The sequence below is a fragment of the Elephas maximus genome, chromosome 3 (assembly GCF_024166365.1).
Source record: "Elephas maximus indicus isolate mEleMax1 chromosome 3, mEleMax1 primary haplotype, whole genome shotgun sequence".
NCBI lineage: Eukaryota > Metazoa > Chordata > Mammalia > Proboscidea > Elephantidae > Elephas > Elephas maximus.
The window spans coordinates 45,769,707-45,795,197 of NC_064821.1; the positions used below are offsets into that span (position 1 = coordinate 45,769,707).

General features: G+C 56.4%; 2 protein-coding genes across 4 annotated transcripts; one reads left to right on the forward strand and one right to left on the reverse strand.

Moving 5' to 3' along the window:
- Positions 1 to 1,608: 1,608 nt before the first annotated feature.
- ZBTB48 (zinc finger and BTB domain containing 48) lies at positions 1,609 to 11,276 on the forward strand. 3 transcript variants are annotated; one of them, XM_049877776.1, is made up of 11 exons: positions 1,609 to 1,739; positions 2,195 to 2,535; positions 3,353 to 3,594; positions 6,115 to 6,226; positions 6,755 to 6,847; positions 7,194 to 7,280; positions 7,436 to 7,656; positions 8,075 to 8,211; positions 8,287 to 8,451; positions 8,902 to 8,990; positions 9,214 to 11,276. In XM_049877776.1, the coding sequence occupies exons 2-11, from the start codon at positions 2,254 to 2,256 to the stop codon at positions 9,508 to 9,510; spliced, it is 1,725 nt and encodes a 574-aa protein (XP_049733733.1). In that variant the 5' UTR covers positions 1,609 to 1,739; positions 2,195 to 2,253; the 3' UTR covers positions 9,511 to 11,276. The 3 variants fall into 3 exon arrangements, with proteins under 3 accessions (XP_049733733.1, XP_049733731.1, XP_049733732.1); XM_049877774.1 differs by having other exon boundaries at positions 2,195 to 2,943; positions 9,214 to 11,273; XM_049877775.1 differs by having other exon boundaries at positions 2,195 to 2,943; positions 7,436 to 7,590; positions 9,214 to 11,272.
- A 398-nt stretch (positions 11,277 to 11,674) lies between these two features.
- Positions 11,675 to 25,156, reverse strand: KLHL21 (kelch like family member 21). Its single transcript, XM_049877777.1, has 4 exons — positions 24,081 to 25,156; positions 21,131 to 21,536; positions 16,776 to 16,848; positions 11,675 to 15,276 (listed from the first exon to the last, which is right to left on the reverse strand). Exons 1-4 carry the CDS (start codon positions 25,099 to 25,101, stop codon positions 14,983 to 14,985), a joined length of 1,794 nt encoding a protein of 597 aa, XP_049733734.1. The 5' UTR covers positions 25,102 to 25,156; the 3' UTR covers positions 11,675 to 14,982.
- Between the last annotated feature and the right edge of the window lie 335 nt (positions 25,157 to 25,491).

Below are 25,491 nucleotides of genomic sequence, written 5' to 3' on the forward strand. Positions count from 1 at the left end.
GTTTTGGATTGGTAAAATGATTGGGAGAGGTTATCCTCCAAATATGGAAGAACCACGGCTAAAATGCTGGGGCGGGGGGTGACCTGTAGTTCAGTGAAATATTTAACATAGCCCTTTTAGCTACGCTTGGTCTTGTAACTCCTACAGAATTATTGGGAGGGACTATGCAAGTAAGCTACTTGTGGCCCACGGGGACTGGACACTCTGCTAATAATGCAGATAAGGTGCATGGAATCCCTGTCAGGGTGGAACCATGAAAATAAGTGTATGGAACCCTAATGAGGGGATTGGTCAAATTTACCATCCCACTAGACTTAAAACAGAGCCAATCCCAGAGCAGGGGGGGCCTCACTGCTGCCAAGAAGAGCCAGGAGTGGAATGTGTCCTTTGGATCTGGGGCCCCTGTGCTGAGAACCTCCTAGACCCAGGAAACAGAGAGAGAGCTATAACGCTGGAGACAGCATGAGACTTCAAGAATGAGAAGCAGTGGCAGAGAAATAAATGGTGGCAGCAGAACCAGGAGACCAGCGTGAGACCATGCAGTGGGCTTCCCGGCCCATGGAGCAAGGCGGCAACAGTGGGTGTGCTGACCCACAGAGCAAGAGAGCCGAATGCCTTTGGGCAAGAGGTTTCTAGGTGGAGTGGGGTGCCTCTGGGCACGTATTGGGGAGCTAGATAGCTTTGTAATACCTGCCTGACCAAGGCAGAGGCTAACTGGAGGGGCCCAGGGGCCAGGGGAGAGGGCCTGAGGAGGGCTGAGGAGCTGTCCTGATTGAAGAACTATATCTTAAATTGTTCCTGATCCTGAATTATAACCTGTTACTTCCCTAATAAACTCCATAAGTGTGAGTATGGTCTGAGAGTTCTGTATGACCACTGCAACGAATTATCGAACCCAGTAGAGAAGTAGAGGGTGCTTTGGGAGGGACAGCTGGTGGCAGAATTGGTAAAAAGGTTGGAGGGTGGAGGTATGTCTGACCTCCCCTCATAGGAATCAGCCTTGGTGGTGAGTCTCTCCTCTCCCTGGTGAAGTTAGAGGAAGTCAGACGACCCCAACACCATTTTTACACAATGACCCCTTGCTGTTGGGTTGATTCCCACTCGTAGCGGCCCTATAGGACAGAGTAGAACTGCCCCATAGGGTTTCCAAGGAATGGCCAGTGGATTCTGTCAACTTTTTTTGGTTAGCAGCCGGGCTCTTAACCACTGTGCCACCAGTGTCCTTTTGACACAATTAAAAAAAAAAAAACAACCCATTGCCAGAGTAGATTCCAACTCGTAGCAACCCTATACACAATAAAGAGGTAAAATCTGTGTCTGGGTCTTGGCTACGCTTCCTGTCTAGAGATGGAGGGGGGCGTGGTTGCTTCAAGTCTGCAGCGTCTGGGTGAGACCACCCTACAGACAGTCCAGCAAAGACGCGGCGTCCAGCTTGGTGTTGCTAGGCAACTGCGGGGGCGGGGCTCTGCCAAGAAAGGGTTGTGCGTGGCCCCGCCCCTTTCTGCTTTCCATTGGTCCTTCGCTGAGTGACCACGCCCCCGAAGCAGGACCTAAAGTCCCTTTGCTTCTGAGGCGCCCCGCCCCGGCCAGCACGCCCTGACGTCACGTCCGGCGACGGCGGCGACCGCGACTGTCTCCGCACGGTCCGCTGGGCACGTACAGCCCCGGGCGGTTGGTCAGGGGACTGTGGGGGCGACCGGGACTGGGACAGTGGGGCCGGCACGGGGAGAACCGGGCAGGTGAGGAGGGCGTGGGGCGAGGGTGGGAGGCAGTGGGCCGCCGTGGCCGCTAAAGGGCTTGTGACTGCGACTCCTTCCGCCCGGCCGCTGAGGACCTGTGGGCGGGGCGTGGGTTCAGCTCACCTGGCCGCGCCGCCGTCTTTCCGGCCGGTGTTCTCTCGCCGCCCCCTCCGCCTGCTCTTCCCAAACTTTGACTTCTCCTAGCAGCACCCCTTCACAACCCTGGTTCTCCTATTCCCTGCCATGCCTTGCCCACCCCCAGCCATACGCCTGCGCACCTGCCACCTATCTTCTCTGGCCAATCTCACTGTGGGCAGCTCACCTGTCCCGCGTTTCTCCAGAGGCGCCCAGTCTCTTTCTGTTATCAGCGTGCATTCTCTAACCTTTACCCAAACCTTCTCTCCGGTGAATGTTTGAGTAGAGCAAACCCCCTCTTTCTATTGTCTCACACCCAGGGGCTTTCTCTTCGGCTTGGCCAGGCAGGTGTCCCTTTTGCCTTCCTCCTCTTCAGACCATGGACGGCTCCTTCGTGCAGCACAGCGTGAAGGTCCTGCAGGAGCTCAACAAGCAGCGAGAAACCGGCCAGTACTGCGACGCCACCCTCGACGTGGGGGGCCTGGTGTTCAAAGCGCACTGGAGCGTCCTCGCCTGCTCCAGCCACTTCTTCCAGAGCCTCTACGGGGATGGCTCGGGTGGCAGTGTTGTCCTCCCTGCTGGCTTCTCAGAGATCTTTGGCCTCTTGCTGGACTTTTTTTACACTGGTCATCTTGCTCTCACCTCAGGAAACCGGGATCAGGTGCTTCTGGCAGCCAGGGAGTTGCGAGTGCCAGAGGCTGTGGAGCTGTGCCAGAGTTTCAAGGCCCAAAACTTGGTGGGACAGGCCCCAAGTGGCCAGAGTGAGCTGGGAAAGCCTGCCTCCCAGGATGGGAGCAGCTGCCTCAAGGAATCAGCGGGCTTGGAGGAAGAGGAAGTTGCAGGGACTCTGGGTCAGGCCCCCAGGGGTCAGGATACTAGCAGCAGCCACAGCCCTCAGAGGCCCCCACTGTGCCCCCCTGCTCAGAGTGAGAGCCCCTCCTTTCTCCATGGGAAGTTCAGGCAGGCCCTGAGGCCTGGTCCACCAGAGGACAAGGAGCCTGAGAACTGTAAAGTACCCCCGAGGCCCCTTGAGGCTGAAGGTGTCCAGCTACAGGGTGGGAGTCATGAGGTACTGTGAACAGGGGTGCTGGGAAGGGGAGGCAGAGGTAGGGGGGAAAGACTGGCACTTTTCTGTCGTATACCTGGAACCCAAGGCAGAACCTCTGTTACCTGGGTTTGGGCCAGAGGCTTTCTTCACACCTAGGTAGGCAGCTTATCCTGCAGCCTTGGGTTAGCACTGTCCAAGGTTGCCGGGATCCTGGGGTGCGGTGTGCCCCACAGGGGGTCAGGTGTTTCCCCAGGCTTCCATTTCCCACAAACAGAGCCACTGACTTCCCTGGGACCTTGAAGGGAATAGTCACTGATGAGGGAACTTCTCTGGGATGTACCTGGGTTGGGACCTAGAATGAAAATAGAGCTGAGCCCCCCTGCTGATTTCTTTGGTGACCATGGCCTCTCCTGCTGCCTCTCTGCTCCAGTGGGAAGTGGTGGTCCAAGTCGAGGATGATGGGGAAGGCGATTACGTTTCTGAGCCTGACACTGTGTCTGCCAAGAGAAAGTCCAACGTAATCATGAAGGCCTGTGCAGCTGAGCCAGCCCTGGGCTCAGGCTCCCCAATGGCTGAGCCTGCTGAGAATAGGAGAGGCGCAGTGGGGCCAGTCGAATGCCCCACTTGTCATAAGAAGTTTCTCAGCAAATACTATCTAAAAGTCCACAACAGGTAAACACTCTGTCTTACTCTTTCCTTTTCCTATCTGCCACTGGGGGAGGGGCCTGTGCACCCCACTTCTGGGGTTGCTGGTGTTGGCTCGCCTCTGCTCATCAGGGACTGAGAGCTCAGCCTGGTTAGAGTTCTTCTTCCTCATCCTTCTAGCCATAGCCCTGTGGTTGGGGATGGATATGTGGACACCTCGTTCCATCCACCGTGGACCTTTAACCCCAGGTGTCTTCTCCAGGGGATGAGAGGAGTGTGTGGCCCTGAGTTGGGGCTCTGAGGCCTGACCTTCAATATCACTAAAGCTAGGCAGTTGGGCTTTGGGCCACGGTGCTGATCTTTAGGGTGGGTGCTGCCTGCATTTCTGGGGGAAATGCTAGTCTGCACCATAGTCTCATGCTGGCAGACCACCCAGGAGGGTCCAGGCAGATCACAGACCACCCCAAGCTTTCTCCCACATTGGGATGTTTCCAAGACTCCCCTGGCAGCAGCTGCCCCAAAGCAGAGCACGCAGGTACACGCGCAGTTTCAATGGCATGTAAACAAAGAGCATGTGTCTAGAGCTGCAGTGTCCAGTAAGGTAGCCAGTAACCACATGTGGCTCTATTAACAAAGGTGGATAAAAAGCTCTGTTTCTCAGATGCACTAGTCACGTTTTAGATGCTCAGCAGCCACATGTAGCTACTGGCTACTGAATTGACCGGCGCAGATGTAGAGTGTTTCCACTACTGTAGAGTTCTTTGGAAAGTGCTGCTCCAGACTCTCTACATGGCCCCTAGGGATGGCAAGTTAGATGACGTGCCTTCCAGTGCCCCAGCCCACGACCTCACTGGTCCTCTATAGCACTGTTTCTTGACCAGGCCAGGTTAGGCACATACGTTTTCTTGGCATAACAGTTAGGAAGCCACTACATTCGATTGGCGTTGGAGCCGGGGTGGGACCTATGTGTGTATCTGCATGTTCTGTTCTGAGGCAGCTGCCGCCAGGGGAGTCTTGGGACCATCCCAATGTGGGAAGGGGCTTGGGGTGGTCTGAGTTCTGCCTGGACTCCCCTGGATGCTCCCCCAGCATGAGGTTCTGGTACACAGCACTGTCCCCATCCGTACCTAGAGCTTCGGCTGGCTGGAGTGGCCCAGGGAACTGGGAGGGTAGTAATGGCCTCAGTGGGATGCGGGATAAGGACAGGTGACATGGCAACATGGATGAGTAAAGCATCTGGCCTCTGGCAGGTTGATAGGAGCCGACTCATGGTTGAACCCTGAGGTCAGGGTTCATTTAGTTCATTTATTTGACAGACTATCTGCCAGGTAGCAGACAAGACTGCTCTGGGTACTTGAGCAAAAAGGATCTCTAATGGTGCTTACCTTCTACCAGAGTGATGCATATAACAATTGTAGTAAATAAAGAAGCTATACAGTACAATAAGAAGTGAGAAGTGCTACGAAAAAGAAAAAAATGAACAGTGCCAGGGGGCTGGGAAGTTGATGGGTTTGGTTGCAATTTTAAATAGTGATAGTCTGGGCAGACTCAGTGAGAAGGTGACATTGGAGTAAAGACTTGAGGAGGAGAGGAATGTAACTGAGTGAATAACTGGGGAAAGAGCATTCTGGGCAGAGGGAAGGGCCAGAGCAAAGGCCCTGAGGTAGGAGTGAGCCTGGTGTGTTGGAGGTAGGGCAAGGACGCCAGCACACCAGAACGGAGGGAGCCAGGCAGAGAGACTGAGGGTGTGAGGCCGTGTGGTGAGAGGTAGGCCAGCAGGCATAGGATGGTGTGCCCTTTAGAGGAAAAGGGGAAGTGCTAGAGGGTTTTGAGCAGAGAAGTGATTCATTCTGTCTTAAAAAACCCTTCTGACTACTGAAGTTCAGACCTGTCAGGGAGCCAGGGGTGGGAGCAGGGTGCACTGTCCTGTGCCAGCTGGTCTGCTCCTCACCTCCGTGGCCTTACAGCCTAGGTCTCTCCAGCTGGCTCCCTCTGTTCTACTGTGTTGGCCTTGTTGCCTTGCCTCCAACACTGCGCTGGGGGATTGTCAGTGAAGGTAAGGACCAGTAGTCAGTTTCTGGCCACGGTTTGAATGTGGAGCCCATGAAGTCCTGGGCAGATTGAATTGTTTCTTCAGGTAGTCAGGACCCAGGAATGGTTTCTGCTTCCAGAGAGCATGCTAGCCTGCTGGGCCACCCCCTCAGCCTCTGTAGTGGTCAGGTCAGTGGTGGCTGCGTAGTGAGGCCGGAAGAAATGGGGCTTGAGGCCTGCTCTCTGCTGTGGCTGCTGGCCCTGCAGGATCTCCACGAGGGGCATTCTGGGCTTACCCTGCAGGTTCCTCAGCCCAAATCGAAGGAGCCTGTCCCTTCCAGGGCTTCATGGGGTCTGACCAAGCCCCATGGTGAGCCTGGGCTGGGCTTAGGACAGCTCTTTTTCCTATCTGCTGGTCAGCACCCACCGGTCTGTGGGGAGGCCACAGGACACTGGGGGAAGGAGTGGCCGGGGGGCCCCATCAGCCCCTGATCCTCCTGTGACTTCTTTTGGCAGGAAACACACTGGGGAAAAACCCTTTGAGTGTCCTAAATGTGGGAAATGTTACTTCCGGAAGGAGAACCTCCTGGAGCATGAAGCCCGGAACTGCATGACCCGCTCGGAGCAGGTACTTGGCGGCTGGCCTCAGCCTGCCTGCCATCTGGGTTGGAACTTTGTCTTGGATGGGTCTGTAGACATGGGAGAGCCACGTTGTCCTCAGATGCCATTCAGTCCATTGCCTGGCTTTATAGGGACAAGCCCAGGAGAGCCTCTGGGAGGCTGACTGGGTCTGTCTGCCTAGGCTCTGGGCCCCCCTCCACCTTGAGCTTTGGAGAAAGGGTACGTCCACAGGGGGTGGCTGCTGGAAAGGCCTCCCAGCCTGCCTCCCATCCTGTCCCACCGCTGGCTACAGGTGGCAGGACCCATCAGAACCCCGCCCTTCTCTTCCCAGTGGCCTGTCTGGGCATGAGAAGGACCTGGTATGGTGGGTTTGCATGGTCAGGGCAGGCAGTTTATATGTTGCCCTCTCCCACCCGAGCGTCCCCCCCACCCCAGGCAGACTCCTCCCAGCAGCGAGTGGAAGCCCGGGCAGAGGCTGCCGCCGTGGGCAGAGGCCCCCCCTGATGCCGGCCCTGCTTGCCCCTCACACTGCCAGGTCTTCACATGCTCCGTATGCCAGGAGACCTTCCGCCGGAGGATGGAGCTGCGGGTGCACATGGTGTCCCACACGGGGGAGATGCCCTACAAGGTCAGGCTTGGTCCTGGCCCATGAGGTGTGGATGGAGGGGAGCCTCTAGACTGGGGTGCAGCCTTGGGACTCCTACTCCCAAGCCCTTTATAGGGGCGGTGTCAGGCCTCCTTTGCCCATCCAGTGCCCCCATACCTTAGCCTCACTGCTGGAGAGGGCAGGCTCGGTGTCCCTGTGAGCATGGCTCTGGGCAGCTGAGCACTGTGCCCTTGGCCCCTCTTTCACACCAGACCAATGATCCTCTCTGCATCTCGGGCCAGGCCCTGCCCTCCAGTTCCCGCCCCCATGGGTGGGGGCAGCCAGGCGTCTATCATTGCCCCAAGGTCACTAGGGACCTATTTTCCAGTGTTCCTCCTGCTCCCAGCAGTTCATGCAGAAGAAGGACCTGCAGAGCCACATGATCAAGCTGCACGGAGCCCCCAAGCCCCATGCTGTAAGTGCCCTGCTGGGCCGGGCCAGGCTTGTTGGGACACTGGAACTGCAGGAATGAGGTGGCTGGAGGCTGCCATGTGGGTGGTGGAGGGCACCGGCTGCTCCCGTCATCCCCACTCTGTCCACATCCCGGTCCTGGCCCCCTCTGCCTGGCAGTGTCCCACCTGTGCCAAGTGCTTCTTGTCACGGACGGAGCTGCAGCTGCATGAGGCCTTCAAGCACCGCGGTGAGAAGCTGTTTGTGTGCGAGGAGTGTGGGCACCGGGCCTCCAGCCGCAACGGGCTACAGATGCACATCAAGGCCAAGCACAGGTGTGGGGGCCGTCCTCTCCCTGGCTCCCGGGTCAGCCACCAGCCGGCCAGGAAGGCAATTTGCTGGTATTTATGTGGGATGAGAGCATGTCCCTGCCCCCAAATCCAGGATCTACTCCCTTTCTGGGGCAGGGGACCTGGTGGGTGAGCAAGAGTTTGCTAGGCAGAGAGGTTGGGAGGGGGTTTCTGTGTCTCCCTGGGCAAGTTCTTGGTCCTTGGTCACACCTCCTGGACCCTGGTATGCCTGTGTCCTGAGACTCCCAGCCCTGTAGGTGTCTCCTTCCACTTGGGATGGAGGTGGGGCCCCTGCCCTGGCCCCTGTGGTTCTATGCAGTCTGGGCCTGGTCCAAGGGTGCAAGCAGCCTTGTGTTGGCCTTGCCCTGTTTCCTTGGCTCTGTGCCCAGGCATGCTCCCAGCTGCGGTGGAGGTGAAGGGGACAGCTTCCCTTAGTGATGCCTCTGCCCTGTGTCCCCCGCCCGGGCAGGAATGAGAGGCCATATGTCTGTGAGTTCTGCAGCCACGCCTTCACTCAGAAGGCCAACCTCAACATGCACCTGCGCACGCACACGGGCGAGAAGCCCTTCCAGTGCCACCTCTGTGGCAAGACCTTCCGAACCCAAGGTGAGGCAGGCCTCTCCCCTACGCCCCTGCCCTGGGGCCAGGCCCAGGCAGCTGAGCCCTGGTTTGTCCTTGTAGCCAGCCTGGACAAGCACAACCGCACCCACACCGGCGAGAGGCCCTTCAGCTGCGAGTTCTGTGAGCAGCGCTTCACTGAGAAGGGGCCCCTCCTGCGGCATGTCGCCAGCCGCCACCAGGAGGGCCGGCCCCACTTCTGCCAGATCTGTGGGAAAACCTTCAAAGGTACCTGGGCTGGCAGAAGGTCACCTACCCTCGCCCTTCCCTGGGGAAGGTCTGGGTCACCTGCATCTCCTGCTGACGTGAGGTGGAGGGCTTGTGGGGGAGAGACTGGGCACAACAGTGGTTTTCAGTCACTCATTTCCAGCAGCAGAACCTGTCTGCTTGTGGAGTCTCTTGTATCCCATAATGGAACAGAGAAGAGTGAAGCTGCTTTGAGGGCAGCGGAGGTGGGCAGGTCCTCCTGGCTGCTATGCTGTAGCAACCTCAGGGTGGTGGAGTCCTGGCAGGGTCCTGTAGAGCAGTAGGCAACTCCTGGCCTCTGCTCAGGCCCTCTCACTCTCTGCCTGTTTCCCTATGGGCCCTGGGGCTCCCAGTCTCCCAGCTTCAGGGCATGATCCTGGCCCACTTCCCACATCTCCTGGAGGGCTCCTCATGCCTTTGTCCCTCCTTCAGCTGTGGAGCAGCTGCGTGTGCACGTCAGGAGGCACAAAGGAGTGAGGAAGTTCGAGTGCACAGAGTGTGGTTACAAGTTCACACGGCAGGTAGGGCAGAGCTCCCCGCCCCTCCACCTGAGGCTCCCCTCCCCCAGGGCCTGGGCTCCCCCCACCACCTCAGGCCCCCTCCCCCAGCTCTGAGCTCCCCTCCCTCCACCTCAGGCCCACTTCCCCCCACCTTTGAGCTCTCTCCTCCCTCCACCTCAGGCTTCCCCTCCCTTCATCTCAGGCTCACCTCCCCCCAGCCCTGAGCTCCCCCTGTCTACCTCAGGCCCACCTGCGGAGACACATGGAGATCCACGACCGTGTAGAGAACTACAACCCACGGCAGCGCAAGCTCCGGAACCTGATCATTGAGGATGAGAAGATGGTGGTGGTGGCGCTCCAGCCACCCGCCGAGCTGGAGGTGAGCTCAGCCGAGGTGATTGTAGAGTCCCTGGCCCAGGGCAGCCTGGCCTCCCAGCTGCCCAGTCAGAGACTGTGTGCAGATGAGAGCTTTGCGGGCCCAGGTGTCATGGAGTCCTCACTCATCATCACAGCTGCCATCCCTGAGGACTGTGACACGTAACCCACCCTGCCGCTGTGGCCCCAGCCCCCAATAAACCACATGGCTTTGGACTTGGGTATTCTGGCATAGCCGCAGTCCTTTCCCCAGATCAGGACTCCAGTGATGCTTCTGTCCTCCATGTCCTCAAGAAGTGGGGCCCTGCCTGACTCTTCCAGAGCACAGAGATCAGCCAGTGGCTCTTTCCTACCTGATTAGGAGACGGCAGCTTTGTAGGCCATACCTCTGGCCCCGAACCCTCTTACATCCATTTTTTTGTCCCTCATTCCCTCAGGACTTTAATACTGGGAGCATTAACCAGATACGGCAATAGTGTTGCTATTTTATAGTTGAGGTGGTAACAGTTAGTGGGGGTGGAAATCACTAAGCCTTTTCAAGTCAGATCAGAGTGATGGCCTTGTTGGCTAGTCAAGACTCAGGCTCAGTTAGTGTAGCCGATCACACTGGGGTCTGAGGAGGGCCAGGTTCATGGCCAAGCAAGCTTTGGACCCTGGCTGGTACAAGCCCACCAGAGGTGACCCTTCCCTTAGGGGGCTCCCAGCTTGGTTGCTTGTACAGGAGGCCTGGGGTGAAGGGAAGGCCAGGCCTAGGATAGTGAGAAGCCTCGGTGGCTCTGCCTACAGCCCTGGTCTCCAGGTTCTCCAACTGCAGGGCACTGTGGGGTGAGGTGCTGCATGGCACTGAGGGAGAGTGTGTGGGCGCTGGTGGCACAGCACCTGTGCCTAAATCCCTTCCCAGCTCTCAGCAAGTTACTAACCACTCCCTGCTTCCATTTCCTCATCTTTGGACAAAGTAATGCAGCTTCACAGGCATGGATTAAATGAGAAATCCCACAGTTCCAGTTACCTACTACCGGGTAACAGACCACCTCAAATTTAACGGGGGCTCATGATCTGCCGTCCAGGTGGCTCATGCACCTGCCTGGAAAGTTGATGCAGTTGGTGCTGGCTTTTGGCTGGTTGTTGGCTGGGACCTTGGCCTGGGCTCGGCAGGGCCTACGCTCCTCTCCACTGTTGCCGGGACTTCCTCACAGCATGGAGGCTGGGTGGGTCCCAAGAGACGGCTGAGGCTGTCAGGCTCATGTATGATCTGGCTTTGGAAGTCGTGTAGTGTCACCTGTCATGTGCTGCTGGTTGAGGCAGTCACCAAAAAGTCACTTCCCAGAATCAAAGGACATGAGCACTACCACTTGATGGGAGGGTTTTAAAGTTGCCCCACCCACACAGTATTGAAGGACAGTGCTTGACACAGGTAAACTGAATCAGTAGTAGTGATGACCATGGCCCCAACAGATGTAGAGCCTGGTATGTAAATGTGTCACTGGTGGCTTCCTGAAACTTCACCTCCACACTAAATTCCTCCTGGAGTTTTTGACACTAGGAAAAATTTTGTTTGATCTAGAACCTGTCTTGACCATTTTTCCCTTGACCTTGGAAGCTGAGGGCTAAGAACAGCATTCAGTTGCACCGACACCCTACGTTTCTCAGTTCTTGTCCTGTATAGGTTATGAGCTGCTTCACATCTTCCTTGGAAAGGGTATTAAAAAACATACCATAGCCTCAAGACACTGGCCTTCCTGGCCCTGACACTGGCCCTTCCTCAGCTCAGGCCGGGTTTGTGTGCTTGCTCAGAGGGAGATATGGAAAGCGTTCCTAAGCTTCGTGTCGTATGTGGACTCAGCTTGTTTTGGGAGTCTTCCATTTTAAGGGCTCTACCTCCCAGGATCAAGGCTCATCCCATTGCAGAGAGATCATTGCTATTCTGCATACAGCTTTAGGAGAAGGGGTTAGGGGAAAAGGAGGGGAGGAGGCTGAAGCCAGCTAGGTCCTGACTGTGCCAAGTAAGGTAAGGACTTCCCCACTTGGAAGTTACAAGGATTAAGCCGTGTGCATCCCTCAGTGTCTCCTGGGCTTGGCCTCTCCTTTCTCCATGACTGCATACCTTTCAATGATCTGAGATGGGAAAGGACTCGAATCACTTTGTAAACTATGTCCCCAGAAGACAGCATGAGCCCTGGGCTCCTCGGATCTGCCCTATCCCAGTCAGCACAGGGACCTCTCCACATAGACCTCCTTTTTCCCCTCCACCCTTGGCCTCATCCAAGAATTCCCGCATAAGGATAAAGACAATCATACAACGACATCAAATGTGTAGGAAATATTTTTATTTCAAAAAGTTTGAAGGCATCCTACAACTGTACACAGGATTCTGGACATGTAAGCCTACAGAACAAACAAAAATAAATACACATATCTGCCCCACACTCTGGGGTGGAATTTGATGTGGACACTGGAGGGAAGGTGCCCTCCACGTAACAGAACCTCTGAAACCATATAAATATAGAATATTTTAGTAGATAACCATTAAATACTAGTCACTGGATCATCATAACTTAGCTTGTCTTGTAGACGGAAAAGTTCTGTACACACAACATAGGGAGACAGTCACATCCCCAGCTGGCCCGGTATCTGTCCCAAGGTCAGTGTACAGATGTCCTGAAGGGGTGGGGACTCTTATTGCCTAGAACCCAGGACAAAGGGGAGCAGAGAGGGGAGGGAGCAGAAGTTTCTGAAGGATAAGGTCCTGGTGGTGAGGACCCAGGCAGTTCTGGCAAGCAGACATGGGAGGGGGACACAAACCTAGCCCTATCCCCTTCCTCACTGGCCCATACCAAAATCATCCATTATCTGAGCAGCCACTGTGGTATGATGATGGGCAGTCATGAGAAAGCAATCAACAGAAGTAGGAGTACAGAACACTGGCTGCCCTGCAACCCACCCCCAGGTTCCCTCACCATCAGGAAGCTTCCCAAAGGAACACCAGATGGATGCCTCAAACTTCAGGGAACCCATGAGCCAGCCTGGGCAGATTCTAGAGCTGGAATGCAACCATGCGTGAGCTAGAAAGCAAGGATTTCCTGCACTCTTGTCCCAACAAAAAAGCTTTATACCACTCCCTAAGTCAGCCCTCGGAAAATCCTTGCCCTCTATAGTGCCATCGTTATCCCTTTCCGGGGGGTGGTACAAAGAGCTACAAGGACAGCATATGTCCGCCCACCTGCAATCCTCACTGAGCCTTCTCAGGCTACTGAGGGAGCCTCTAGCAGACAGGCCTGGGGGCGGTGAGAATGATGCCCACGCAGCCAGGCCCTGAGAAGGGCCTCCTAGTCGCACCTCCCAGAAATGACCTTGGTCTAGCTGCTATCACATCTATCAAAAGCTCCTCGAGGGGCAGGCTGCACAGAGCTCTGTGCCTGGTATATATCTGGGGACTGATCAATCCAGCGATGGGGGACATGGCAGAGCCAGGAAGCGGCCTCCTCTCAGCCCCACCATCCCCTGCCATGGCACCTGGGCAGCCCAGGCCTTTCCGTCTGTAGGAGGCCGACAGCCAGCATCACAGTGAGCAGACAACCTCTTCGTGGGCACAGCCTGCTAGGCAGGCACTGGGGCCAGAAAAACCCCATGTAGTCCCCTGGGCTCAGCAGCCCCCTTAGACATGAAGGGCTGAAGGAAACAGCCATCTTGAACTGAGACCACAGCTAGGTGCGGGGATGCAAGGGCAGGCAAGCCCTGACTCACCCAGGGAGTACAGAATTGGACCAGGTGCGGTGAGGGGTGGAGGGGCCCCAGGAAGCAGAAGACCCAACATCCGAGCCCAGGCACAGGCTTGGGGGCCAAAATAAGCACCTCAGACAGAGGCCTGACCCTGAGGGGCTCACATCCACTTCCACGCTGCCAACAGTAGTCCCCAGCTGCCAAGGTCTGACCCAGTGGACACCCTCACAGGGTACTTCCCCCTGCCACCCCGCGCCTTCCCACAGCACTGGGTGCACAGGAGGAGCTCAGCAATGACAGAGTGAATGACCCTGTGGGGAGTGGTGGCTGCTCTCCCTTCAGCCCTCATTTCAGGCAGCATGCCAGAGGAGCCTCATGAACATGTGAGAGCAGGAGGGCAGATGTCCCAACCGGGACTCCCGCCAGAGGCCCTAGGAGAAACTCAGGCAACAAGGCTTCTCCTGGGACCACACGTGCTACCCTTAATAAAAACGATTTTAAGTGCAATTTGTTAAGATGGTCCTAAAACGAATCTGTTTTTCTCCTGGTAAGAACACAGCTCCAAAAGTCAGGTCACTGGGAAAAGGCTACTCCATGAACATTTCCTTTTAACTGATTAATAAGGAACATGCAGGCCAGATGTCCCTGACTGGGAAGGAAGGACAAATTCAATCAAAGGCTACTTTGGGCATCAAGAGAAGACAAACCACCCAGATCACAGGGAGACAACCAGGAGACTCCCTGAGCCATGGTGTTTCCTTGAGGCTCTCCCTGCCCTCTGCTTCTGGATCTGGCCTTGAGCTTCTGAGAAACCTCACATCATCCCAGCCCCACAGAAAGATTCAGCAATGGCACTTTGATAGACTTAAAAATGAAATAAATCCAACCCTGCTCCTAGCTTCTCCCCTTCTTTAAGAAAGGGTGAACTGCAGGTATTGTACACCCTTGAGTCAGTCACCGAGGCTTCCCGTACAGCCAACAGGTTTCTCCAGTTGCAGGCACACCGAGGGCTTGGGCTTAGGCTAGGGCTCAGGGCAGGGCCCCAGGAACTCCATAAAAGCGTCTGCTCATTTGCTGGGCTGGGCTCCAGGAGACTCCCAGTGTCGTCCAGAGAGGGCGCTGGCCTTGTACTTGGAGATTTTTGCTTCCTTTATCAGCCCAGGACACAGGCCCAGCAGCAGCTTCCATGCCAGGTCAGGAGATACACTGGCCAGCTGGGAGGATGGGCAGGAGACTCAGCCTCCACCACAGCCCATGTGCTCTGGACACAGAAAGACTCCTTCAAGGTCACCCTCCTGTTCACATTGTCCTGCACCCATCTCCACAGGCCCCACCGCTGTGAGAGAGACTGGGTGGGAGACCCTAGCAGGGCGAGGAACTAGGTATGCAGACCCTCTTCCATCTGGGGAGCTGGCCCTTTGGGAGGGCCAGTACTGGACATGGAGCTGGGGAGCCCTGTGTATAGCCAGGAGCTGCTGAGCCCTGGTGCTCCAGGCCCAGATGAGGATACCCAGGAAGGCAGGCCTAGGTCATTCTCAGGCTCCTCAAAGGACCCTCCACCTGTCCCCCAGAGGTGGCCTTTTCTCCTGAGGTAGGAGCAAGTAGGCAAAGGTGGTGGCAGCAAGAGGGGTGTGCGCTGCAATGGTTAGCTGGGGACCCACAGGAGTGAGTCAGAGACGTGTGCTGGAAGGGGGTGGTGGCTCTTCTGTGACCAAGGGAGAGGCATCTGTGACCAGCTCCGGCTCCAACAGCCATGACTCTGGGCTCCAAATGCACAGAAACTTCCCAGGTGGTGGATCCCGAGGGCCTGCACTCCACCTGGGGAGCCCAACCTGTCCTCGTGCATGAAGGAGGATCGCTGTCCCCCCCACAGGTGCTGGGTCACCGGCACTGAGGCCCTCCCCGGGCAAGGCCAGGGCTAGTGCAGCTCAACCAGGTTCTGTGGCTGCTGGAGGCGGCCCGAGTTCACTTCGTGGCTGCCACCGTCTAGCTCAAAGCCGCGCCCACCTGAGGGCATCTGGGGCATGAACTGGCGGAAGATGCTGACGCTGCCATGCCAGAAAGTGGGCTCTGGGAGCCGTCCCACCACACTCCAGGCTCGAGTCTCTGGGTCATATGCCTCTACCACATCCGAGAGTTCAAATGTATTGTCGTAGCCGCCAGAGACGTAGAGCTTCCCACCTAGGACGGCCAGGCTGCCCCCGACATGCACCTGTGGGCCAAAGAGGACAGGTGAGGGAGGCTGGCATCAGGGCAGGGCACAGCCCTCTCCCAGGCTGGGCCACAAGCATCTCACTGGAAGCTGTCAGTTCTACAGAAGGGGAACCACAGCACCTTCTGGAAGCAGTACTGGGAGCCATCCTGTGCAGAAGACTTTCCAGGGAGCAACTTAGCTAGGACTGGCTAACATCCTGCCTATACCTGGCCAGAAAACTGGGGGACTCCCCAGGAATCAAACATCATGTTGGGACTGGCAGGTAATCCTTCCCTATAGCAGTCAGGGCAGCCCCTGTGGACACAGCCAGAGTTTCCCTGGGCACAGGTTGTGCCCCACATGAGAGATTATCTCGTGTGAGCTCTGCACCAACCCTCTGGGAAGGGACTACTGCTTTCCCCACCTTAAAGATGGAGAAACTGAGGCTTGCACAGGTGACAAATGTAGAGCTGGGGTCTAGTCCATCTTTCCCAAACTTGCTACAGTGCATATGTGTAGCCTACTGGATGGAAAACAATAAAGTTACAGATGCCACATGTAAAGAAAACGTTAAGTTGTGATGTCAGAAACTGTGACATCAGCCATGCAGAGATTTCATGAGAACACATTCGGGAATTTTAAGTAAGATGGAAAACGAGGACCTAGAAGGGTGCAAATAGGTGTCGGGGACTAGGAAAGGTGCCCAGTGGCCGAGCCTTCCAGGCACCATCACCCGCTCAGGCTCAGGCAGCTCCCTGCCAACGAGCAGTCTTCTCTGCAGCTGTTTGGGCATACTGGTGTCCTGTTTCAGGGCACACAGCAGGCGCTCAATAAACGCCCACCCAACATCAGTTCCTGGGGGTGGGGGCAGTGAGAGTGGGTCATACTGTCTGCCCTCATCTCCTCTGCTGCTCCCTTGTTCACTCAGCCACCCTGAGCTGCTGGCTGGTCCATGAACACACCAGGAGGCCATCTGCACAGGGTGTTCCCTCTGTTACAACACTCTTCTCCCAACAAGTGTATGACTCACTCCCACACATCCTTGTGGTCTCTGCTCAAAAGTCAACTTAGCAGTGAGGCCTAAACAGCAAAGTCCACTCCTTCCCCCACCCCGGTACCCTGGCCCCCTCCCCTAGCAGTTATACAGGGTGCCAGACGTGGCATTCTCCTATTGACCATTGCCATCTCCCCACTATGCTGTTGGCTCCATGAGGGCCAGGACTTCTGTCGGCCTGGTTCTCTGCTGTGCCCTCAGTGCCTAGAACAGTGCCTGCCTGGTGGTGTTCAATCAGCATCAGCTGAATGAATGAACTCAATGAGCTGTGTGGGCCTAGGATCTTATTTAACTTCTCTGTGCCTTAGCCGATCCTCAAGGGCAACTCGAGAATAACAGAACCCCTTCTGTTGGCTCCACACAGAGCTCTGCCCACCACCACTGTCTATCAAATGATGACAATACTTCAGGTGAATAAACGAGTCCCGCCTGTCTGTCCAACGCGGCATGTCAGGAAACTCACCTGATTCATAGACGGGATCTTGTCCCACTCGTTCTTTACCGGGTTATAGACATCCACCTCGGCGGAGTCATCCCTGTGGAGGAAGCGAGGGAGCAGCTGGTCAGGGCAGAGAGGAAGCACCCTGGGTGGGGGCAGGGCTGACTGAGTCGGGTCCCTGAGCACAGCCCCGGAGGCCCCTCTCCTGTGGGGGCCTTCCGACCACACATCCATCAAGACAGCTGGGTTTCTGTGATGCCACTTGGAAGCCCCGCTGGCCGGGCAGGACCATATCCTGGTTCTCAGGCACCAATTCCAGGTGCTCATGCCAGCCCGGCCCTGCTCAGGGCTCCAAGGCCAGGACCCAGCCTTGCTCCCCAAGCCCAAAGGATGTACCCCTTGACTACTTACACCCTTGGCTGGTTCTCTACCACATAGCACCGATGTAGCTGCCCCAGCCCTCACTGAGATCACACTAGCTTATTTCAGTGCTTGGACTTAGCACATTCCTTCCCACATCAGGCTTCCAAACTCCCCCCTCACACCTGCCCCTCCAAGTCTCCTACTTATCCTTCCCATTCTGACTTGAGCCTCCTCTTCAGGGAACCGTCCATGGCTGACCAGTCCAGACCACCTCCCGCTCCTTGCACACCCCCACATATCCTGGACTGTTCCTCGACCACTGCCCTGACCACCACCATAAGCCCCCGTGCCCGCCTGGTTCACTGCTGGGTCCTCGGTGCCTGGCATGATAACCATGGTTACACGAATGAAGAGACCAGTAATGCCCTGCACTGTGGGACCAGGATCCATCAGCCTGTGTGACCCCCTCCTTTCCCTGCAATAAAAGGCTCAAAGGCACAGCCTTGAAAAGCAAACCTGCTCCTTGAAAAAAAAAAAATAGTGATAGCAATAGAAGAATTATAATGACCACAGATCAGGGGTGTTACTGGTTAAACTGTGTTCCCCAAAAAGATATCTTCAAGTCCTAACCCCTATACTTACGAACAAGACTTTATTTGAAAATAGGGTCTTTGCAGATACAATTAAGACCAGGCTGTACTGGATTAGGGTGGACCCTCTAGATTAGGTATGGCTGAAGTTTTTGTAGAAGAAGAGGCAGACACACAGGGAAGACGGCCATGTGAAGACAGAGGCAGAGACTGGAGTGATGCAGCTACAAGCCAAGGAATGCCAAGACTGCTGGGAGCCACCAGAAGCTAGGAGAGAGGCAAGGAAGCACTCACTCCCAGTGCCTTCAGAGAAAGCACAGCCCTGCTGACAGGTTGATTTCCGACTCCTAATCTTCAGAGCTGTGAGACAGTAAGTTCCTGTTGTTTTAAGCCACCTAGTTTGTGGTACTTTGTTACGCCACCCCTAGGAAACTAAAAGGAGGGGTCAGCAAACATTTTTTGAAAGGCCAGACTGAAAATATTTCTAGCTTTGTGGACCAGATGGTCTCTGTCACAACTACTCAACCCGGTTGTTGTGGCGCAAGAGCAGCTGCAAACAATACGACAAACCCTGACTTCTGGACGCTGAAGTCTGAATTTCCTATAACCTTCCCATGTTGCCAAACAGCATTCTTTTCATTTTCCCTCCAAATATCCCAAAGTGTAAAAGCCATTCTTTGTGGACCATACGAATGATGATAACTGAAAAGTGGAACCTGCTAGGCTGTCTTCCCTGGGCTTTCCACTCCCACCCCAGCAAAGACCCTCAAGCTGCAGCAAAGAGGAGCCAGGCTCTTTCCTCGGCTGGACCTGGTGCATCCAGCCCAGGAGCCACCTCCCATGAAGATGAGGGCACTGCTTGAGGGGAGGGACCAGCTGGTCACTGCCCAGAGCCCAAGACAGCAGACACCTTCAATAGTCATGAATATGACAGTTGAGAAGCTGCGGCCCCCATGCAGCACTGGTTGCCTCCCTGGAGACAGCACCTTCTGGAAGGAGCTGCCCAGATAGGCAGGTGTACTCTGGGCCAAGAGTCACCTGCTTTGTGCACCAAAGCTCAAGAAGCCCTGAAGTGCTGTGAACAAGGGCGACTCTGGGATCAACACTCAATTGGCACTAGACCCAGACTCCAGGCCCCGTCCTGGCTCTCAGGAGCTTCTCTCTGCTGCTCAAATAACCTCCACTCAGGCCAGGTGCCTATTCCTCACCCAGGAAATTCTATGGTCTGCAGTGTGCGGGCTGCTGGGGAGACTGGGCCAGGGCCCCTGGGGCAGAAACTGGGGTCCGTCTCCTCCCACCCACCCCTTAAGGGAAAGGTTATACCCTAACACTTTCATATCAGACAGTTCAGCAGCTGATGAGTGACCCAGACTAGGAAGGGAAGCGGACAAGCCTGACAGGGACAGACTGGCCCTTGGGCACGTCTTGCTCCAGAACCTCAGGATGGGGAGGACGTTCTCAAAGACACTTGTCCTGGAATTGCTGCCGAGGGGCTGGGGCGAAGGCCCTGGCATGCTGAGAAGCTGTATTTATAGCATCCTCACCCCCCTCTTTGAGGACACCTACCACGGCTCGGGAAGGAGAGTGGACCAAGGGTCAGGTGCTGTTTTATAACAGGCTCAGGAGCTGGCTGAGATTCCAGGGCTTTCTTGGAGAGGACCAAAGACCCCTGGCACATGGCGACGCCAGGCCCCTTGGCCACTCATGTGACGAGCAACCCCACAGTCATTCCCAGTGGTACTTGCTCACCCTGAAAGCCCAGTTTGTTCCCTGCAAGAAGCCTCAGGCCAGGACTGGAGAACAAAGACCACTGATACTCAGACTGAAAGGGGGGAATCAGAACAAAGAGCTTACCTCCACCAAGATCCCAGTTTAAATCCCAGACCAAAAAGGGGACAGAAAGGACAGTCATTCATAGCCTCCCCTTCTTCCCTGGTCCCAGGAAGGGTCTGGGTCAGGGAGGAGAGCAGCAGGCATGTACGTACTTACATACCTACGCACGCATGAACGCACACACACATACACACAGAAACTGCCTGTGGCGGACAGGGAGCTCCTAGCTCCCTCCTGGATCCCCGCTGACCCATAAGGAGAGGGCACTTGGCTATGACCAGACAAAGCCTTCAAGGTCAGCAGACACACGGTGACCACTGGCTGTCACCGTCCACTCCGTGCTGCCTCCTGCCCAGCCCCGCTGTGAACATAGTAACATTAGACTTGGAGATCTGGGTCAGACGTCCTTGGTTCAAACTGGCACCACCACTTAGAGCTCGTCGCTGTCAACAAGTCCCTCTAGCTCCCTAAGCCTCTCTTCTGCCATCTGTGCATGGGGACAACAGCAGCGCCCAGATCATCAGACAGTCGTGGCGATCAAATGTGGATACACGCACACGGGGAGAGCAGCAGAGCTCACCCATGTCCACACACACACACAGCCTTGGCACGCGCTAACACTGTCATCATTCCTACAAGAGGCTCTGGAATCCTTCTCCAGAGCTGCTCAATACCAGGCCCCTCCCTGGTCCAGAGCAGCTGCAGGTCCCCTGGAGAACACCACTCAGGCCTCAAAGACTGACAAGCACTCCTGGTGTTAGGCCTTGGGTGGGCAGGCGGCAGGAATCGGAGTGGGAATGCCTCCAGCCCAAAAACAGAACCTCCTGGAAATGCTCAACATCAAAAAATGAAAAACTCACACCTGTTGCCGTGGAGTCAGCCCCCCGACTCACGGCAACCCCGTGTGCCATCCAGCAGAACTGCCCCATAAGGTTTCCTTGGCTGTGACCCTTACAGCAGCAGTTCACCAGGCCTCTTTTCCATGGAGTCACTGGGTGGATTTGAACCACTGACCTTAAGGTTAGTAGACAAGTGCAAAACACTTGTGCCATTCAGGCTCAACATGCAAGGATGCTTCACATAGTGGTGGTGGGAGCTGGTTCCTTACCTGCCTGACCATGGACCCTCCACTTTGCATGTTAGGGGGGTGAAGGCCACACCTCCCCAGACTCAAATGTGCGAACAAGCTCTTCTCCAGCCTTTGTCAAATTCAAAACCCCTTCTAGATATGACAGATTCCTCTAACAAATGTCATGTGAAAACAACCAGGGCTCTTAACACAATCTTCCAGATGGAGTCCAGCAAATAGGGACAGTTTTATTTGGCTTCTATTAACCTCATAAAAGTTCTCTGAAAGGACCTAACTCCAACAGACTTGGCATCACCTGACCAAGGCAGTAAGGAAGCCCATAGAAACTGCTCTAAGAAATGGGCTGGAGCAAATGCTCTGGAGTCAGAAAGACCTGGCCTTGATCCCAGCTCCACCTCAGTCTCATCTGGAAATGGGGAGAACTGTGGTGATGTGCTTACTAGCACACGGCCTGACCTGGTGTAAACGTTGGGCAGACAGCAAGGCGGCATCCAGGGACTCACCTGACAAAGTACATGAGTCCATTCAGCGTCACAGTCTTGGGGGCAAACGACCAGGGTGGGAGCTGGCCACAGTCTACCAGGGACCATAGGTCCGTGTCCGGGTGGTAGCACTGAATGACCATGGTCTCCTTGCCGGCCAGGGAGCCGATGGCATAGAGCCTGCCGCGGCAGGCGGTGGTGGAACAGTTATCCATGGGGTAAGTCATGGGCCGCAGGGCTTCCCAGGAGTCGGCAGTGTGGTCGTAGCGCTCCGTGCTGTCCGCGGCAACCACGTAGAGCAGCCCATCCAGCACCGATGAGCTGTGGTACTCGCGGGCCTTCAGCATGGGTGCCACCTCCGTCCACTCATTCACACTTGAGTTGTATCTCCACACGCAGTCGTAAAGCCTTGAGCCGTCAGACCCGCCTGCCAGGGACACAATGGAGAAGGTCAGCTCACGCCCACCCGGTGTGAGTCAGCCCATCCAGAACCTTCCTAAACTTCAGTGGGGCCTTCCCTGGGGAGTGACTAACCTCACTGAGCTTCAGTCTCAACATGTGTCCAAGACTTGTCTTCTCTCCCCCTGGCCAGCCCAGGCACCCCACTGATGCTGACCACTGGCCAGGGGCCAGGACTGAACTTCACCCCATCAAACAGTGCCCTGCTTTGTGCCACACACCTGCTAGCTAAACAAAGGTCCCAGAGCGTCAATCCCAGATACACTGTGAAGCACCCCACAACTGGATGGGGATACTAGGTTTCTGTTACTTCTCTTGGGAGCCGCAGTGTGGCGTGTGGTGGGCAGGGACATGCTCAGTCAATTCTAGGCTTCCTGGCAGGCCTGACCCAGGCTGTGCCAGGACAAGCAAGAGATCTGATCCTGAAAGTAATGCTCTGAAGGAGGCTTCTGGGGCAGGTATCGGAGATGTGTTCTATTTGTAAAAGCTCACCAGACTGTTCAGGTTGCTATGTATTTTTCTATGTGAATCTTTTACTTCAATGCTGTGTTGTTGTTACATGCTGTCTTGTGCATTCTGACCCACAGTTACCCCATATGAAAACAGAGAACTGCCTCACAGGGCTTCCTAAGCTGTAATCTTTACAGAAGCAGATTGCCAGGTCTTCTTCCCTCAAAACTGGTAAGTGGGTTCGAACTGCCGACCTTTCAGTTAGCAGCCAAGTGCTTAACACCACTATGCCACCAAGACTCCTTTTTATTTCAATAAAGAGTCTAAAAAAAAAAAAGTGGTGCCGGATGTATCATAAAGGAAAACCCGAGGCCTACTCAGGACACCAGAGTCCCTGGGTGGTATAAATGGTTAACGCATTTACTATTAACCAAAAGGTTGTAGGTTTGAGTTTACTCAGAAGCACCTCAAAGAAAGACCTCGCAATCTATTTCCAAAAAAATCAGCCACTGAAAACCTTATGGAGCACAATTCTACTCTGACATACATGGGGTCGCTATGAGCCGGGAGCACCTTGACAGTAACCAGTTTTTTTATTCAAGACACCAAAATCTCCACGATCCCAGGAATCCTGGGAGATGTGGGATGTTCTCCGAGGCTGGCGCCACCAGACAGAGCAGCAGGACATTCTAGCTTTCTATCGTCCTGAGCTTTGAAAGGAAGAAGATAAAGCTCTAGCACTTGTAAGTCGTCTCTGCCTGCCTTCTTCCTTCCAAGTGAGGAGGGTGTCAAAGGCAGCTGCAGTCGCTCTCTCACTTATGGAACCCCCTACAGGCAGCTGTAGCGTGAACAGACCAGTTGCCTAAACTCCAAGGATTAGCTGCTCAGCTGTGACGTTTATAGAAGAGTGTGCAGAAGCAAGGCAAGGCTGGCCAATCTGGGAGTGAGTTCTCTGTTCAAAGCCACTGGCCAGACTTCAGACGGGCCATGGTCCCCAACCAACACCAGCCATCTTTAGATTGGAAAGAGGACAGATTCTGGCAGAGGCTGGACCCTGCTCCACAATCCATGGAGCTTTGTCCAAAGAGCCGAGCATTCCTCTGGCCAGGCTGCACGCCCCCTGGCCAGCTCAGAGCTCCCCCAGAGTACCAGAACATTTGCTCCAGGGGGAGTTTCCTCCTGAATGTGCCAGACTGGGCAAAGGGGCTGTGCTAACTAGCCCTGAACCTCCCCTGCCTGGTAACAGGGCTACCAAAGCCTGACTCGGTTGGGTTCTTTCCTTATAAAGCAGTCAGAGAGGCCGCCCCTCCTCACACCAAGGGAGATAGTCTCATGTGCAAACGGAATTCATAGTTAATAAAAAAAAGTGGGAGAGCCCAGGACCAGCAGGCAGGGGCCCGCCCACCATGACTCTGCAGTGTTTTGGGGTCTGGGCCAAGTAACTGGAAGAAAAACTAGGAGCATGTGACTGTGTTTACAGTCTAGGAGCTCAACCTAAACACCATGTGACCCAAGCACAGCTCCTAGGGGTGGGTGCCCCAGCCTGGGGAACCTGGTCACCAGTGACAAACCAGTGAGTCAGGAGTCTCCTGTGGCCCCAAGTGAGGGAGAAATCCCCGTGACAGGATGGCTGGGTGTCTCACAGGGCGTCAGCCTTGGGCCTGTCTCTGGACTGCTAGGGGAGAAAAAGAAAGCACCCATTGTGTGGGGTAAATGCCCCAGGACCTTCCAACCAAATAGAGGGCACCTCCCAGCAGGAATCGGGCTCACCCAGACAGGCACAGCTACACAGAGAACAGTGGCCCACAAGCAACTACTTGTTCTGGCTCATACAAGGGCCCTTTCTGCCGGCTGCAACTATCAGCCCTAGAAAACGTCACGGGTACCCGTCTGCCAGCCTCGCTTAGGGGTGGCAGGAGGAAGTGGCCGTTTGGACTCAGGTGCGGTCCCAGGAGATCAGGTTTTGTAGGTTTCTCCTCAAGGTATATGTCCTCTCCCAAGAGCGGAGGCGGCCAGGCCCTGGGACCCCTACCTCTCTGAGGCTACAGTCCCTTTCACTCACCCGTCACATAGATGTCGTTGCCCAGCGCCACGATGCTGTAGCCCCCGCCCAGGTGGTCGGGGAACTCGGCCAGGTAGCGCCACTGGCCTGTCTGAGGGTTGTAGCAATCGACGGTGACCAGCTCATCACAGTCCTGGTCGCAGCCGCCCACGAGTACGAGGATCTCGGCGAGGCCGGTGGAAGGACGCGGGCGCATGCGGGGGCAGGGCCCGCGGTCGTGGCGGTCGTAGCGTGCTGCTTGGAAGTCGCGCGCCTCGCGCAGTAGACGGAGGCAGGGCGGGCAGCGCGCCACCAGCGGCTCGGCCTCGACGTGAGCCAGGAGGTAGAAGCGGCGAACGAAGGGCAGGCGCACAGCCTCGAGCAGCTGCGGCCAGTGTGCGGCGCGACGCGGCGGATCAGCGCGCACCCAGCGCAGCGCCAGCTGGTAGGCCGCCTCTTCCTTGGGCACGCACAGCCCGTCGTCTCGCAGGTAGCGCAGCAGGCGCGCCAGCGGCAGCCGCTCCAACTGTTCTGCGCCCAGCTCGCCCACGTGGCGCAGGATGAAGCGCTGCGCCGCGCTCGCCAACCCCGCACAGCTGAAGGCCTCGGCAAAGTCCTGCATGTCCAGGCAGTTGGCCAGGTCTAGCTGCTGCTGTAGGAAGGCGCCGCACGCCTCCTTCACAGCCGGGAACTGCAGCAGGTCGGCGGCGCGCAGCAGCGGCTCGGCGTTGTCGCCGCTCACCGCCACGCGGCCGGTGTAACTGAAGTCAAGCAGCAGCTGCAGCATGTCGGGCGGCACGCCGTGCAGCCGCACCCGCTCGGCGCGGCTCTCGCGCAGCTGCCCCGCGAACATGGCGCGGAAGTAGGGGCTGGCGGCCGCCAGCACGGCCCGGTGCGCCGGGAAGTCGCGCCCGCCCGCCGCCTCCAGGGTCACGTCCAGAAACTTGCGTTCGGCGCGGAGCTGGCTCAGGCCGCGCAGCAGGCTCAGGGCGTGCGCAGGGTCCGAGAACGGCAGCACGGCCAAGGGTGCCGGCCGCTCCATGGCGCCTTCGCTACTTGGGGACCGCGGCCGGGGCCTGCGGAGAGATGCTGCGCACTCGGCGCCGCCGCGCTAAATATGGCCGGGCGCGGGCGGGGGCGGCAGGGCGGGGCCCCGCTGGTACCGCCCACTTAACCCCCGGCTGCCCGGGCTCGCCTTCCGGCGCGCTCCCGCCCCCGCGCTCCGGCTGAGTCACTGGTCCGCCCGCGCCCGGCTCCTCCTCCGCCCTTCCGGGGCTCCCTGCCGCCTCCGATGACGTCCGGGCTGGGGGGAACGGGTGACAAGTGTCTGCGCGCCGGGGAGCGGGGCCTCCGAGCTTGCGCACCGCCCCCCGGGCCCCGGCCTAACGCTCAGGAGCCGAACGCCGTGCCCGGCCCCGAAGCCATCCTGCGC